At 35.5% G+C, this 15689-nt stretch overlaps 3 protein-coding genes across 8 annotated transcripts in view; 1 reads left to right on the top strand and 2 right to left on the bottom strand.

The window, feature by feature from the left end:
- Positions 1–127: 127 nt before the first annotated feature.
- Positions 128–3403, bottom strand: LOC106171041 (uncharacterized protein CXorf65 homolog). The gene is made up of 5 exons (XM_013551130.2): positions 3049–3403; positions 2333–2419; positions 1918–2034; positions 977–1054; positions 128–564 (listed from the first exon to the last, which is right to left on the bottom strand). Exons 1-5 carry the CDS (start codon positions 3071–3073, stop codon positions 389–391), a joined length of 483 nt encoding a protein of 160 aa, XP_013406584.2. The 5' UTR covers positions 3074–3403; the 3' UTR covers positions 128–388.
- A 2529-nt stretch (positions 3404–5932) lies between these two features.
- Positions 5933–12745, top strand: LOC106171117 (uncharacterized). The gene is made up of 10 exons (XM_013551273.2): positions 5933–6704; positions 6871–7080; positions 8008–8190; positions 8782–8904; positions 9217–9339; positions 9707–9829; positions 10290–10406; positions 10840–10962; positions 11229–11480; positions 11793–12745. The coding sequence occupies exons 1-10, from the start codon at positions 6605–6607 to the stop codon at positions 12188–12190; spliced, it is 1752 nt and encodes a 583-aa protein (XP_013406727.2). The 5' UTR covers positions 5933–6604; the 3' UTR covers positions 12191–12745.
- A 133-nt stretch (positions 12746–12878) lies between these two features.
- Positions 12879–15689, bottom strand: part of LOC106171115 (cilia- and flagella-associated protein 70) — a 36162-nt gene continuing 33351 nt past the window's right edge. For all 6 annotated transcript variants that reach the window (XM_087004447.1, XM_013551268.3, XM_013551269.3 and 3 more), the window contains 3 exons: positions 15446–15535; positions 14904–15053; positions 12879–13417 (listed from right to left, as the gene is read on the bottom strand). In XM_087004447.1, the coding sequence (XP_086860573.1) occupies positions 13337–13417; positions 14904–15053; positions 15446–15535 (321 nt within the window). In that variant the 3' untranslated portion in view covers positions 12879–13336. The remainder of the gene's footprint in view (positions 13418–14903; positions 15054–15445; positions 15536–15689) is intronic.

Genomic DNA, 15689 nt, shown 5'->3' with positions numbered 1-15689 from the left:
GTCCGTAACCAGATGACTGCAGATGCTGTAAAACTGGCTCAACATGTGGGTTATGAGAACGCTGGAACTGTGGAATTCCTACTGGATCAGCATGGGAATTACTACTTCATTAAGGTTAATGCCAGACTGCAAGACGAACATACTGTGAGGAAAGAAGTCACAGAGTGAGATGCTAGATTGGATTTATTATGAGAGCTTCGTGAAACGGGCCCATAGTTCACACCTTTTCTTTTCTACTTTCAGGGTGTGAGGGGCGTGTTGTTGGGGTAATAAACCCTTCCTTCTTTGTCTTTATCATCAGCAGTTTCTAATCGATCTAAAATATATATCAATACAAAGATTATGCTCCTTTTCAAACAATCAGAAACATTCTTTATTGCATTTCAAGTTAATTGATTGACCCCCTTTTCCCAGCAGAGTTTGTTCTAAGAGTTGTCTTTTTAGCAGGCTGTTTATTTTTCTTCCCCTTATATCCATCTGTATCCACCACTGACCCCCTGTGTTTGGAGAGACGTTTGCCCTTTGGGGCTGTACTGGGGGGCTCGGGGTTAGGATTCAGTTTTCCTGGAATAACAAAAAGAAAATGACTAAATAAATAAAATTAAATTAACCGTCCTCAGAAACTTATCTGTCTTGTTGATGGCATATTTTAAAGAATTAAAACTGACACTCGAGACTAAAATTGTGAGAGCTAATTACGGTCATGGTCTGAGGCTCCATGACAAGATTTCATTTTTGATATTTTGAAATAAGAAACAATATTATTGATGCAAATTGTTAAGTTGCTTTTCTATTCCTTGTAAAAAAAGAAAAAAAATCCTTTTTGGTGAGGAACAATGTACACCTAATTCACAGACCTGAATACATATTTACTAATTGCTCCATAAATTGCCCATAAGGACTTGAAAATGCAAAATAGTGTGTAGGCCCCTTCACAATGGGGTAACTTTACTTTCCTATGGTGGGTTTTACTTACTTATAAATTCTTCATCCTCTTCCAAACCGTCCAAAAGTGGAATATACAAAGGTCTGTCCTCTTCACCCTCAGCGTCCTCTGTAAAAATAGTGTATCATTATTGTCATAGTAACAACTAATTACAAAACTCAGTTTTTTGTTTATAGGCAGATCGATATCCTTATGTTGGGCACTAACATAAAGCTTCCATTGTCGTTTTTTGCCGGCCTGCACTTCTGCACTTGTGTAACAACGTAATTGAGTTTAAAAAGATGAAAAATAAATAAAGAATATATATATATATATATATATATACTTGAAAATTTGTGATCAGAAAGTTATTCCAACAAAGGAAAAAAGATTATATAGGCACTACGATATCCGAGTCCTGAAGATGACAGAAAGTTTTGTGGATACATATATATGTCGGATTTAGGATTCAGAATTTTACTTTGGGGGGAGGGGGGAGGCAAAAGCAGGATATAGGCTCATGCGAAGAGGGGTCACAGGAGAAGCCTTGTCATTATAAGTTTGGATTAGATACCTGCTGAAGAATAGAGAAAGAGGAGGGCCCGGGGCCACACCTAGATCGATCTAAAAAGATCGACCCATCTCCGAGGAGATTCTAGCTAAATTATATTCAGCTGAAGAGGCTTAGATTTCTGGCACGCCCACTGAAGCTGCTAATGATAATGATTAATTACCCCCTAATAGCTTCAGTAGGCATACCAAATATTAGAGCCGCTTAAGCTGAGTGCAATTTAGCGAGAAACCCCTCGAAGATGGATCGATCCCGCTAGATCGATCTAGGTATGGGAATGGGGTCAAAAAGTCCGCTTCCCATTGATTAGTGCAGGTAAGCCTTAGGTTTTAACCTAAACCATTATAACTAAATGGGGGGCGGACTTTCTGTTACACGGACCTTCAGGTTCGTTACACCGCCTTCGTTTTAAATAACTTACTTTCCACTCGTAATAGTATCAACTGCTCCCTGTCGCTAAGGAATTCAGTGCCGTATTCTGTGAGGTTGGTGTGAAGATTCTTTACCGCGCCCTGGTCGTCAGATAACTCGACTACATCTGAAAAAGGTCGTTTTTTCATGTAATCGTAAAATTTTCTAGGTTAGAATCACGGAGCATTCTTGTAAATAAATCAGTTTAAATAAGAACAACTGATGAGCTGCCAACTATCATTTTTCTTAATTTTTTATCGTGTATGTTTCGCGATAATAAATATTAAATATTTTCCTCAAAAAAATTTACCTAAAACCAAATTAAAATCTGACTTTATTTAACAAGGTATCACGAGTGATGAAAACAAAATAATAGAAATAAATATTAAAAGTAATACCATCAAATAAAAAAAAAAAAGAAATACCATTTTTGTCTAAATGACACCTCTCTTTAATGTGATGTAGCAAAATCTTCACCAAGCAGTTTGGGTTGAAAATTTGCTGTCTGTTATCTGAATATTAAAAATACGAATAAGTTAATACAAGTGTACCTAGATTACAGCGTAACATCAATTGTTAGTGGCCGACTTCAAAGCATAAGGAAAATCAATCTCTCATGTCATTTTCGCCTTAGACGTGTCGCACAGGTTAATTATTCATGTGTATAAATCAATGGTCAAGTCACTGCTACATCTTAAACTTGCATGAACTAATGCTATAGGTATACATATAGACCTATGTCTGTTGCTTCTTAAGTGTATTACAATTGTTAGTGACTCCCTTATTCATGTTTTTAGAACAGTGCACCGAACAGTGAACACTGCAAACCTGTGGCCCTGTAGCGATCGAAATTGTGTCAGGTTCTCATTAGATTAATAAACTTATCGATTGCGGGATAAATTTTCGATTGTCACATAGCCAGAGTGGACTCGGCACTTCGTGGTGTCTTTTAAGTTACGCTCTCCTTCCCTTTATCTTTTAGTATCCAACTTACTCTCAGTTCAAGGTGGCACAGTAGCCTATACTATCCTCGCAACGATATAGAGGGGGGGGGGGTACTACCGAAGTTTAGAAATTCAAGAAATTTTCCCGATCCAATCAAAAGTTTCAACAACAAAAAAGACGGCGAATCTATCCTCACCTCCGTATAACACTGTAATAAACATGGTCTCTCTGCCCTATCCGAACATTCGAAAATTTCGATGTCCTTCCTCAGCAACCAGACGACAGCATGGCGGTCGACATTTGTTCCTGTTTGCGTCCTCTGCCTCAAGGAGACTCTTGGTCAAGATCTTATTTATTATCAATTCCTTTTGAGTTGGTTGTGCCACGAGTAGTTTTCAAGCTCAGTGAAAACGTTGCTTCCCTTTTACGAATGCTGGTATCATTATACGTTTTGTAACAAAAGTGTCCCTCTGCTACGAAAATGGTATTGAATACAATAATCACCCGTGATATTGATTGACGTGCATGAATTATATAGGAAACGGTATTGGCCTGTAAACATCGAGTCTTATGATCGATGGTTTTATAAGTGAAAGAATCAATACTAAAACAAATACCACGTAGGTATGTTTAATTATTTTCAGTCATAAACGTTCGTCACTTATTATATGTACTCAACAGAACTGATTAAAAAAAGCAAAAATATAGAACAAGATGTTTGCATGGGCAAATAAATATTGTACGAAAAATATGAAAAGGAACTCTTATGATGATCACCACTTCAGATTTACACATGAATAGCAATTTAAGAATAAGTAGCCCTTTTGGCTTTGCAGATGTGAACAAGCACTCCATAAAATGTATCAAAAGCAGAGAGGTAGTTACGGCATCTTAAATGCATTAACTGCCTAGCAATGGAGTGTATACTAATACAGTAAGAAACCATTCGCACCTTAATCTTCGGAAAGAAAAAGAGATGCAAATCCGCATCAGTCACAATGAAAATAGGTTTATACAATGTAATGCCAAATGATGCAGTAAGGTTTCTGACACTAAACACCCCTTCCAAATTAAGCCTACCTATCGTATCCGATGATATAACTGTTTCTTCGCCAATTTTAAAACAGCCGTAAAAGCCTGGCGGTAATCGGTACCTTTCCATGCATATTTTGGCTGGAATTTCTTCACAATGTGACCACTCGGAATATGAACAAATTAGAGGCGAAGACAGCAAATTGGTGAGCTGGGCTATATCAACCTGAATGTTTAAATAAATGGAATGTTTATAAAAGAGTATATCAAAATAATTAGGCTACCGAAAGAGTCTTAATTACTTTACACAGCCAAATCAACGAAAAAAAGGATTACCCTTAGCGGCTGACAAGTTGCAGATTAACAAAAGAATCGACATTAAGATCATGAGTACGTTGACGAAGGTTAAAAAATCACTTATAAAATTTTGACAGTTACGTGTCAGTTTTTTAATCTAAGCTGCGGTCCCAAATTTGGGTCTTTTTGTTAATCAAAGAAAGAAATCGTTTTTGCCCGCTGGCACGCGAGTTCAAACCTGCTGTGGGAATCTGTAATTTTGAGTTGGCTGCTGCTTGATAGTAATACGATCAGGGAAGCGTTATAATATTAACTGGATTAATCGAAAAAAATGTCAAATCTAAAAAAAGTAAATGGAACGACAAATGTCTTTCATTCAACACGAGCTTCCAGACTCCCAATTGCAATAGTCTGGATCTCAACAAAAAATGTGTTAGCTGTGCTAGTTGTCAATATTCATTTCAGTCACAATTCCAGTTTCTCAACCGTTTGCTGTTGGTCTGCATCGTTGAACATATAATGTCGTCAGGCTCTGAGAATCCCTCAGTACTTTTTTCAACTCTTTATATGATATTCCCACCTTTACAAAAGCTAGTGCGCCGTCTGTATGTGTAGGCATCTGTTTTAAGGCAGTACGTGTGCATTCAACCCTTTGAATAAAAGTTTAAAAGCGGCATAGTCCATCCTTGAGGTAGTGTTTATGAACTTTTTGTCGATATTCTTTGTTAAGTCAGTCTACTTTTTACAGACTCCGCAATGTGTTAGTCAAAGAGAATCATAAGAATTCTTTCTACTAGTATCACTTACTTAATTATTTCTTCTTTCAACTTCAATGGGGAGAAGACGGCAACCAAACTGAAAACAGTTCCCGGAATTTGTATAACATAGGTTTATGGATTTTGCTGCCCCAGAGCCCGCGTTTTGTTACTAATCCAATTAAGTTAGCATTTTTCTAAAATTGATGGCAATATATTTGACAGTTCCACAGTTAAAGAGATCAAGTAAAGTTGGGAAGAGGCATAAGGGATAAAAAATATTTAAATGTATATATTCCCCGTGAATAATGTACCTATTAGGTCATGCTAGTAACGACCAAATTCTTAGAATATTTTGCGTAAATTCGACATTCAAATGTGAATGACGCACAAAAACAAAAAATGATAGGTAAAAAATTATTTTAATCTCAGACTGTATTTTAATAAAAATGCTTTCAAAATTTCGGAAGTAACCCACGCCGTAATTATATTTTATTTTATATAACAAACATCCAAGTGTTAGTAGGCGGCTGTGGCTAGCTCGTTCCCCTACTGATTACCATAAATTACAACGCTTACCATAATTGAGGAAAATAACCTAAAAATGGCAGCATCAAATATGCAGATAATTATCAGATTCCCCCACTTCTGTCTAAAAATAGTTATTTCAATCTTGCTTATTTTGTTGAATGAAATATTCGTTTTTATGAGGGTTGAATCAACGCGCCCCCGGTTATTCCGGTATATCAAGTGGACATCATGGGCTAAATTTGAAGAAAAGGCAAAAATTGTGATATTTTATTTTTAAAAACTCACTTTTTATAAAACGAGTATCATAGAATCTACATTTTTATTTATTTATTTATTTATTTATTTATTTATTTATTTTATTCAGATATTCCATTCGCTTCACAGTAAAGAGAAAATAAAAACGTTATGTTTAAACCATTTTCAGTCATTTTTTTTTCAAAACTATAGCGTGTTTTCTAGTTGAAATATTACATAACCTTTGAAGATTATGCAAGAACTCTGGCCCTCGGTAATTCTGCCTTATCCTTTATATGAAAGATATCATGTAGTTAACTAAATCATTACCCAATTAAACCAGCTTTTTATAGAAAATGAGACTTTAAATTCACTATCTTTCTGATATTTTATTGGCTTTGAAGAATGGTCAACCAACAAGTCCTGCCGCAGGCTATTCCGTTAAAACGTCTGCGTATTTTAATAGAATGGCTAATGAGGAATCTGTTATGACAAAGTTTATAATAACGGTGTGAGAAAACGAATGCAGCTGCCGTGAAGATAAAGATAAGGCGTTTTTCGTGTCCCAAACCCACGTTATACTGATGAAATAAACGGGTGTGGCACACACGTCCATGTCTTACCCATCCGGACTTCTGGCATAAATTATTTTGACATTCCTTGATCACAAAGTAGATAAAGCGTACTATTTTAGCCTAAAGGATAAGTCAGAGAGCTTGAAGTTGGTCACAGAAGAGGAAATTGTGGTTGACGCAAATACAATTTATAGCGACAAACGCAAAAGCAAATAAGCACAGTGACACTGACCTACGGGAGAGAGAAAAGTTCAAAATTTTAACAAACGCGCTGTTCGAAATTCTGGAGGACTTAAAATCAAAATCGTCATCATAATCTACTAATAAAATGCATTTCGTTTGCTTCGTTGGACTGTTACTTCTGCTCATGGGAAACAGCTTGGGTTTTGCTTTGAAAATGGGAACTCCGTCAGTGAACAGCGCTCCAAGTAAGTGTTTCACTTTAGCTCACTTTTTTAATCAATGTCTTTTAATTTTTTCATTCATTTCTAAAAAGCAATCTAAAATACTCAAGACAACTCATTATCAGTATATCGAAAAAGTTATTTTTCAATGCAATGCCATGTCTCTGTAGAAGTTCACACAACATTTCAGTCGTCGAGTGCGTAGAGGGCTTGTACATTGCCGATACCGTCAACAGGTGTGGGTATTGGCAATGCTGTCCCAACGATATCGTACAATGGATGTGGTGCGCCCCCGGCACCACCGTCAGCAGTGCCTTCACTACGGCTTCTAAAGGGGACCACAACCCCTGCTCTGTATTCGGACCGGTGGATAGGAAATACTGTATCAAAAGCGGCACGGGTAAGGTGGTCGTTTTTATTTGTTTGTTTGTTTGTTAGTTAGTCAGCGTGTTTTTTTATCATTTTATGTACAATCCACGTAGCACATTGGTATAATCTTGGGACCCTGTCTAATTTCATATCGATAAGAATATGTGATAAATTCTGAGAAATAATATATAAAATAGATTCTTGAAATGGTGTTCCTATAGTGTCAAAGGTAAAAAAGGAATATGTGATAAATTCTGAGAAATAATATATAAAATAGATTCTTAAAATGATGTACATTTTGCGTCAAAGGTTAACAGTTCCCCTCCTTTTAAAGAATATGAAGTTCACAACATGGTATTCGATTTTATCCTAGATGAATTCTTGATATGCGTATTTAATTACATATTGCTTTTCCAATACATTTCACGATTTCATAAATTTTCTTTAAAAACATCACTGTCTAGAAATTATTTTAAAATGCATATCGACAACATAATGATTTCAACAAGAACGCCTGGGAATTAACTGTTCACCGTTGTCCTAAATGATAGGGTTCGTTTATCGGTATTTGCCTTGGGCGCGAAACTAACGCGTCAGTAAAAGTTTAACATGAGCTCTTTTGAATGCCAAAAAAAGTTATGATAGTGTATTAAATATCTTAAACAAAGCAGCACAGATAATGAAATGCGACTTTGAAGTGATTTTTAATGTGGCATATATTTTAATATCTTTTGACTTCATGTTTAGTCAATAACCAGGGTGTCGCTTATTAACGCTTCTTTTTCACGCTTAAAAATCACCAAAGTGACATATTTTAAACAGAAGAATGTAGTATTCCCACACACACTACCATCGTTTACTATTAATCACCAGGAAAAAAAACAGATAGGAAAGATAACATCTGCCATGTCTAATAACGTAGTGTTCCCGCAAAGTTGAGTATGTTTCTTCTTTGCAGTAACCACGGCCGCGACTCGACCAACCCTCACCAGCACCACCCCTTTGTCGACTGCTGTGCCCACGACGGCGACAAGTTGTCCCCCTGACTATTGTAAGAACGGCCGGTGTCTGGAGGCAGCGTCCACTGGCTCTTTCCGTTGTCTTTGTAATGTGGGTTACACTGGCGAACGATGTGATAGAGGTAAAGACTATTGTTATTGTACTATTGCGGTTAGATGTAATGACATTATGTAGTCGATTTTTTTCTTCGATTGCGCTAAACGCTTAGCCGAGTTTTATGACTTAGGTGTACTTCACAAACACAACTTGAGCCATGTTCATAGTTTCTATAAACACTCGTAATAGAGATACAATGAGAATTATTGATTGAAAATAAATAAATAAATAAATAGATAGATAAACAAAACAAAATTAGAGGTAAGGTTTTTGAAAATGAATGCAGATCTATATAAATCATGGGCCTTGTTTAAAGCCCCCTCCACCCCACTCAACGATAACATAGACATTATATCATAATTTATTTTATTTTAATGTTCTAACCATTTTCAACAATTCTGCTGAATTAAATGTTGGTTCCATCTCACTTTATCAAACATCATACCCTGCTAGTTTTAGACTTGAGATAATCGTCATAATTATTTCAATTACTACATTACAGTTAACAAAATCAAAAATCTTATCATTCCTAGGCCTGTTCGAATCGGTATTTATATCTGCAGAACCTTCAAGGAACTTTCTGGATGAATATTTTGTTTAATTAATTTGATTTCAGATGTTGACGAATGTCGCACTGGCAAGCACAGTTGTCATGTCAACGCCAGATGTATTAACCAACCCGGCTTTTATTTCTGTCTATGTAATGCAGGATTCCAAGGCAACGGTTTCCAGTGCACGGGTAAGTTTTCTAATACAACTTAAAAGATCTTTTAAAAAGTAAGGAATACTGAAGAATACTGAAGAATTGCAACCAGGTCATTCGTTGGAATTTTATATAACAATTCTATTTAAAAAGAGATAAGTTTAGCCCATATTGCAATTATTTCAAATATTGTTTATGTATAACTTATTCATTAAGTAATAAGAAATCAATATGCTGAAAATATGACAGCTTTGATAGCCTAATTCTGATTTTGATGGAATTCTGTTTTGACGTTGCAGAATGGTATTGTTCAATTCGCTTAGTTATCTATTTTTTCCCAAACTTCAGACATTAACGAGTGTGAAGACGGCAATAGGTGTGCCTCTGGCGCGATATGTAGTAACCTCCCTGGCAGCTACACCTGCGCATGCCCCAGTGGTTTTACAGGAGACGGTTTCAACTTTTGCAGCGGTAAGGGCCTGCGCGTGCTCAACCACAGACTAAATACAGGTCTATTATGGGAAATATTAGTATACAGTGGCGGATTTAGAGGGGGGGTGTCAAAGAATTTTTTTTTTTTTTTTTTTGGGGGGGGGGGGGGGGTCGGCTTCGCATGCGCGGACCCCCCCTTCAAATAATCCTGGATCCGCCCCTGGTATAGGCCTACCTTTCAAGGATAAACTGCCACTTTGCTCGATCAACACAAACGAAACAAAAATATTATTTTATTTCATCCAGGATATTTTTTTCTATGCATTCAAGTGCTCACTTATTTTGCCTTCTTTTCCTTTTTTCACAAAATCATTGAAATTTGATATGCTAGTAAATGCATTTGTAGACGTGAATGAGTGTAGCACGGGCGGTCATGATTGCCATAGCAACGCATTGTGCAGCAACACCCAGGGCTCCTACTCCTGTACGTGTAGATCTGGTTATGTTGGGGATGGATTTAATTGTCAACGTAAGTGTTTCTTAGATGTTTTGAAAACATACAAGAACGTGATTTAGCTAACCAAAAACATAAATACACTTTTTATTAGTATTATTGTAGACCTATTATTCTTAATGGCAAAAGTCTTCATAAAGCAAAATGTTACTTTTTACTGGGAATTTCAACATTTTCCCCTTAATCAACAAGGTATACTCCATCCAAAACTATAGAGAAAAAAATCATAAGTTCTTTGTTAGATTTCAACAATTTCCCCTAGGCTAGTCTAAACTGCCTATAAATAATTATTATGTATTAATAATGTATGTATTAATCGCATAGGATACTGACAATATTTTATTAATGCTCAGAATTTTTCTTTATCTGATTAAGATAAAGATAAGAAATGATATTTGTACATGTTCGGTTGGAACTGATGCATTTTAAAATTATAACAACATTACTTCTATTGGGAATGTTAACATTTTTTTAGAGACATCCTCAGACCCATGCAACCCCAATCCCTGCACTCATGGAACTTGTACAGAAACCCAGGGAGGATACTTTTGTACATGTGAACCTGGCTGGACAGGAAATAATTGCAATCAAGGTATAGAATTAAATGGGAATTCACCGACTACTATACTGAATGATAATATCAGGTACTGTTGAAGTATTGCTGCAAAAGATGATACAAAATGCTATTTTAAAAACAAAACAAAATGGAAAAGGGTACACTGTGCCATAACATTAAATCTTGTGGTTTTGGGTTTTTTATTTTAAAAGTGCTGGTCAAGAGTGATGCCAATCTTATTCATGACACTGTCACAAGTCATTTCTTTAGCGTAACCTCTTTTTGTTATTTTTTTTTTATTGTTTTGTTTTTAAATATTTTTCTTTTTCTTTTCCTTTTGAAAACATAATTGTGTATTCAGCTATCCATTTTTCATCTTGTCATCATTTTATTTATTTCTTTGTCTGCACAACTGTGCAAGGTTGAAAAATTGTTCATTTATTCATTTAAATTCATTTATTCATTCCAGACATCAACGAGTGTGCTACAGGTGCTGCCCAGTGCCACAGCCAGGCTGACTGCGTGGACACCCTGGGCTCATATGGCTGTATCTGCCGCCCTGGATACACAGGGGATGGAAAAAATTGTCAAGGTAGGACAATGTCTTCCTGAGTTTCAGGGTATTTGTACATGCTCGCAGTAAAATCCATGCAGTATATCCTTATGGTACTGAAAATTCCTATTCTTTGAAACAGAGGAGAGTCTCTGCCATTGGTTTCAATTTTGGCTTTCTAGTTTCTTCACATCTGATGACAGAGGACAGAGGAGTTAGTAATACATAGCACACTGAAACATTAATTTGAGTTGAGGAATAGAATATTATTTTACAAGTAAATTTCTCTATATTTGTTCTTCCAGATAAAAATGAGTGTACCAGTGGTGAGTCACAGTGCGATAGAAATGCAAATTGTGTCAACACTGATGGGAGTTACACCTGTGTATGTAAACCCGGATATTTTGGCGATGGACGCATGTGTCTAGACCTGAATGAGTGCTCTACAGGTCTGCATGACTGTAGTCTTGATGCAACATGCGAGAACACAAAGGGCTCCTATGTGTGCACGTGCAAGAATGGTTTCACTGGAGATGGGAGATTTTGCACTGTAAATGGTAAGTCACAGTAATTTTAAATTTAAAAAGTTTCCCATTCAAAATGAAAACATTTGAGAAACTTTGAAAACCAAAAGTGTTCTATGTAATAATATCTGTTCCCAACAAGGCTGTAAAAAGAAGGGCAATTAGGCATCCCAAATATTGGTATCTTACAACACAGGTGGATGATTTGTGGAGGAGATCCAAAATGCTTTTTGTTTGTTTTTTTTTCCTCTCTGCCTTCTCAATGCACCAGTATTGCACTATATTAATACATTATGCAAAGACAAAAAGCAATATTTATAATATGTGCCCAAACATGAATTCCAGTTATACCTGACTGCCCATGGACGGACTCATTCGTCTATACAAGACATGTCAAACTCAGGGACTACAACGACTACAGAATACAAGCCTTCCACATCAGTGCAAACTTCACCATCGCAGACTGCGAAAGAGTGTGCAGGGAATCCGAATGTGGCCGTCGAGAGGGAGGTCTCTGCTACGACCCAGCATGCCGCTCTGTGGATGTTAATATTGGCAGAAACGAGATTTACAGCAAATGTCACATCAGTTCCCAGGACCAGTTTTCACAGCCAGAAAATATGGAGCAGATGAACCCAGCTGATAATTACACATACATGCAACGGCTGCAGGATTGTAGCAATGCCCCCAGTTGTAGATGTTACACTGGAGGCCTACAAGCCGGAGGAGACACTGGCAAGTAAACAAATGGGGACTTCTTCTCTGCTGTGTGACTTGAGAACTTGAGAGCTGAGACGGACATCTTTTTGGTTGGGTTGATAAAGCAAAGAGAGTTACAGATTAGGAAGCATAAGACAGGCAAGTTTTCATTTGGCAGTGACTTGAAAGTGTGACACAAACTCTGTAACCATTTTTATTCCAGTCAGTGGTATAAATTTTTCTTCGGTTGCAGAAATATACAAATCAATTATTTGCTTGTTCCCAAGACATATAGGTAACTTTATTTTGTAAATTAGTGAATTTCTGTGTAATGTAATTTTTCAAATATTCATTTTACTTTAGATCTACATAATACATAGGTGACATAAAGAATTAAGATCAACCTTTACAAGGAGAAGTAGATCCAAGGGTACAAGATCATCTCCCACTGTGAAAGGCATTTATGATTCAGCATTTTATAAGTATCTTAGGAAATTTTGTAAGGATAAAGTCATTGTTGTCACAGTAGAAATTGAGTTGTACCTGCACGCATAGATTGTTTTGTAAATTTTGACGTAAATTTTAGACCTTAGAAATTTTGCTTTTAGATACATACTGATAGATAATATATATCATGTTGTAAGTGTCATTATTGATCTTAACCATTTTATTAGCTTTTTCATTTTCATAACACTGTTAAACATGCACCCTAATAACAACATTTTAAAAACATACCAAATAGACAATCATATTTTATTCCTATATATTTACAAATACATGCTAACATGTACAATACAACAAATTCCAACTCCAAATTGTCAACAGGTTAGAAAACTGAAAGTAGTATTTAAATGTTTTATATAACTTTTTTTTGTACTAACAAAACATGTAATAAATGATTCAAACAAGGCTTGACAAATATATAAAAGTATCACAGAATGGTTGTTTGTCTTCATATTGTTCAATAAAATTGATTTCACAACTATCAACAACATCAAATTGATGCCTGTATCATAATGGAACCCCTTCAGTATGAAACTTTAAACATGGACGGCTTCGAAGTAAGTTGTAGTTTTAATGACATCAGTTCTTCTAAAATGATTTTCATATAAGGACGGATTACATGAGGTGCATCAAATACTTTGAAAAAATAGTAAGATGTCCATATACACAGTCTTTTGATAAATCGCTTATAATTCTGGGTTTCCAAACCCAACTTCTTGTTGTACCTGGTGAAGTTCATTCAGCAAGTCTTCATCTTGCAGATGCAACTGAAACGACAATATTTCACATGCATTTCAGTAGAATCACACTGACAAATTTTGTTCATACTGAGATGTGAAATATCACCTAAAAGCAAAAGGTGCTATAAATTACAAGTAACAATCAATTTCTGAATACTTTTGGTGATAAATGTTTGTGTGTGTGTGTGTGTGTGTGTGTGTGTGTGTGTAAAATTGCTGTGATATTTTTAACTGATCTCTGGAAAAAGTCGTGCAAGCAATTTGAGCTTTTAGCTTGAAATATCCTTTTAGTAACTTTCCTCTTTCTTTCATCTAGCAGACTTACTTAGCATTTACTTTAAGTAGTCTATGGAGTACAATGGAGTGAAATTTATTGCATTTCACCTCCACCAAAGTGTTTATGTTTTTGCCTTAGTTTGTTGGTTTGTTAGTTAACAGCCTAACTCAAAAAGTTATAAACAAAGTTTGATAAAATTTCAGGCTAGGTCAGAAATGGGCTATCTAAGAATAAATATATTTTTGGTGGTCATCCATTGATTAATTAAATAATGAGAATGCTTTGGCAGAGGCCTGTGCTCTCTGAGAACTTTTCTAGTTTTTTCATGCATAGCACCCTTTGTATCCATCCATAAAGTTAAATCCCAATTTCAATGAAATTATGTGAGATATGGCACTGCCAGTTCTTTTTATTGTTGTATGTATATATGTGAATCTTGAAAGGTACAAAGATCACAAGACACAAAATGCCCGCAGCAACAAAAATACTTAACAACCAGTGAGAATCCCATTTCCGTGGCATAATTTATGACAGACATGCTAGATTAAAACTTTGGATACAACCTTAACTTTAACTATTTAAGTCATAGTGACCATGTTACTGCATTTTTGGAATGTCCTTTTACAGTAATGTCATGACAACTATATAATTGATGGGTGAAAAAGATTTAAGTACTTAAGAAAGACACTGCATATGTGGTTAGAATTATATATTACTTTATAGCCCAGCAAGTTATCATATAAATGAAAATTAAGTGCCATAACAACCTTTCTTTGTCTTTTTTATCTTTATCAACACTCTGAAAGACTGAATATTCAGCCATAAAGGCAAATTGCAATCACAATAATTTAAGTAATGTTTTATGGTGAAACCATGGCATATCTGTTGTGTACAATAGATATATTATTAATTTTTTCTGGTACACTGTAGAAAATGTAAATTTGTCTGTTTGTCATGCCTATTTTCTACTATATATGTATGTCTGCTCAGGAGTGTAAAGAGATGCTGCCCTAGTTATACTGAATTTTAGACAGTTTCATACTAGACAATACAAATACATATAAGAAACATATCAAAGTGCAAACATGAAAAAAAGAAAAATGCAATTGACCAAAAGCATGCTTAAATTTTAATTTTCTCATATAATTTATGAAAACAGCCCAACCATTTATCAAACTATATAACAATGCTGATAGCCAATATTATGTTTACAGGGCAATAAACCATTTATCTCACCTTCAAAGCATATTTGTATGCCTGTTCCGCCTCCAACTGACGCTCTGTTTTCAGACAGACTAAAGACAAGTATGCCCAAACCTCAGGGTCTGTGTTATTCAAGATATTAGCTTCTGATAACGCATCTTCACTTTCTGACAATTCACCTAGCTGTAGAAATAAATAAACAAATACTTTGAAAATATGAAGAAAAAGTAAATAGGTTTAAAAAGATGAGAGCAACATTTAAATCATACATAAAGCAGACAACATATTTGCACTCCAACAGTTGACTTGGTATTCTTTTCAATTACCTGCACATGTTGGAATTGATTGTTTTAGCATTTTTTTTCCATCCCTATGTCTCAAACTTTTTCCTTTTAAAACTTTTGAAAAGACTTTTTTCTACATCCATTTGGACTTCACCTGGTTTAAATAAGAGCTCTATGTACAATAGTTAACAAAGCCACTTTCTGAAAAGTCTCATAACCTTTAAAAAAAACATGACGTGATAGCCTTAAGAGACTCATAGACAAAAAAGACAAAAAATGATAAATCCCTACCCTATAACAAGCAATTCCCACTCCCAGCCAAGACACACAGGAGGCAGACTTCTTGCAGGCCATCAGGAATGTCTTCTTGGCTTCAAGGAACTGAAATATATTAATTGGCAAATACTTAAAACTTTTTGACTATCAAACTTAAAGACTAAGTAGACTAATTGACTAAGGTAAAATGAAAGAGTTACAACATAACGATTCATTTGAATTTTTTTAAATTGTTAAATCGCTCCCTTCAGTCTCTTTC

The sequence above is a fragment of the Lingula anatina genome, chromosome 2, assembly GCF_051362555.1.
Source record: "Lingula anatina isolate TDL-2025a chromosome 2, LinAna3.0, whole genome shotgun sequence".
Lineage (NCBI taxonomy): Eukaryota > Metazoa > Brachiopoda > Lingulata > Lingulida > Lingulidae > Lingula > Lingula anatina.
The sequence above is the reverse complement of the archived record's forward strand: the minus strand, read 5'-3'. Positions and strand labels throughout refer to the sequence as shown.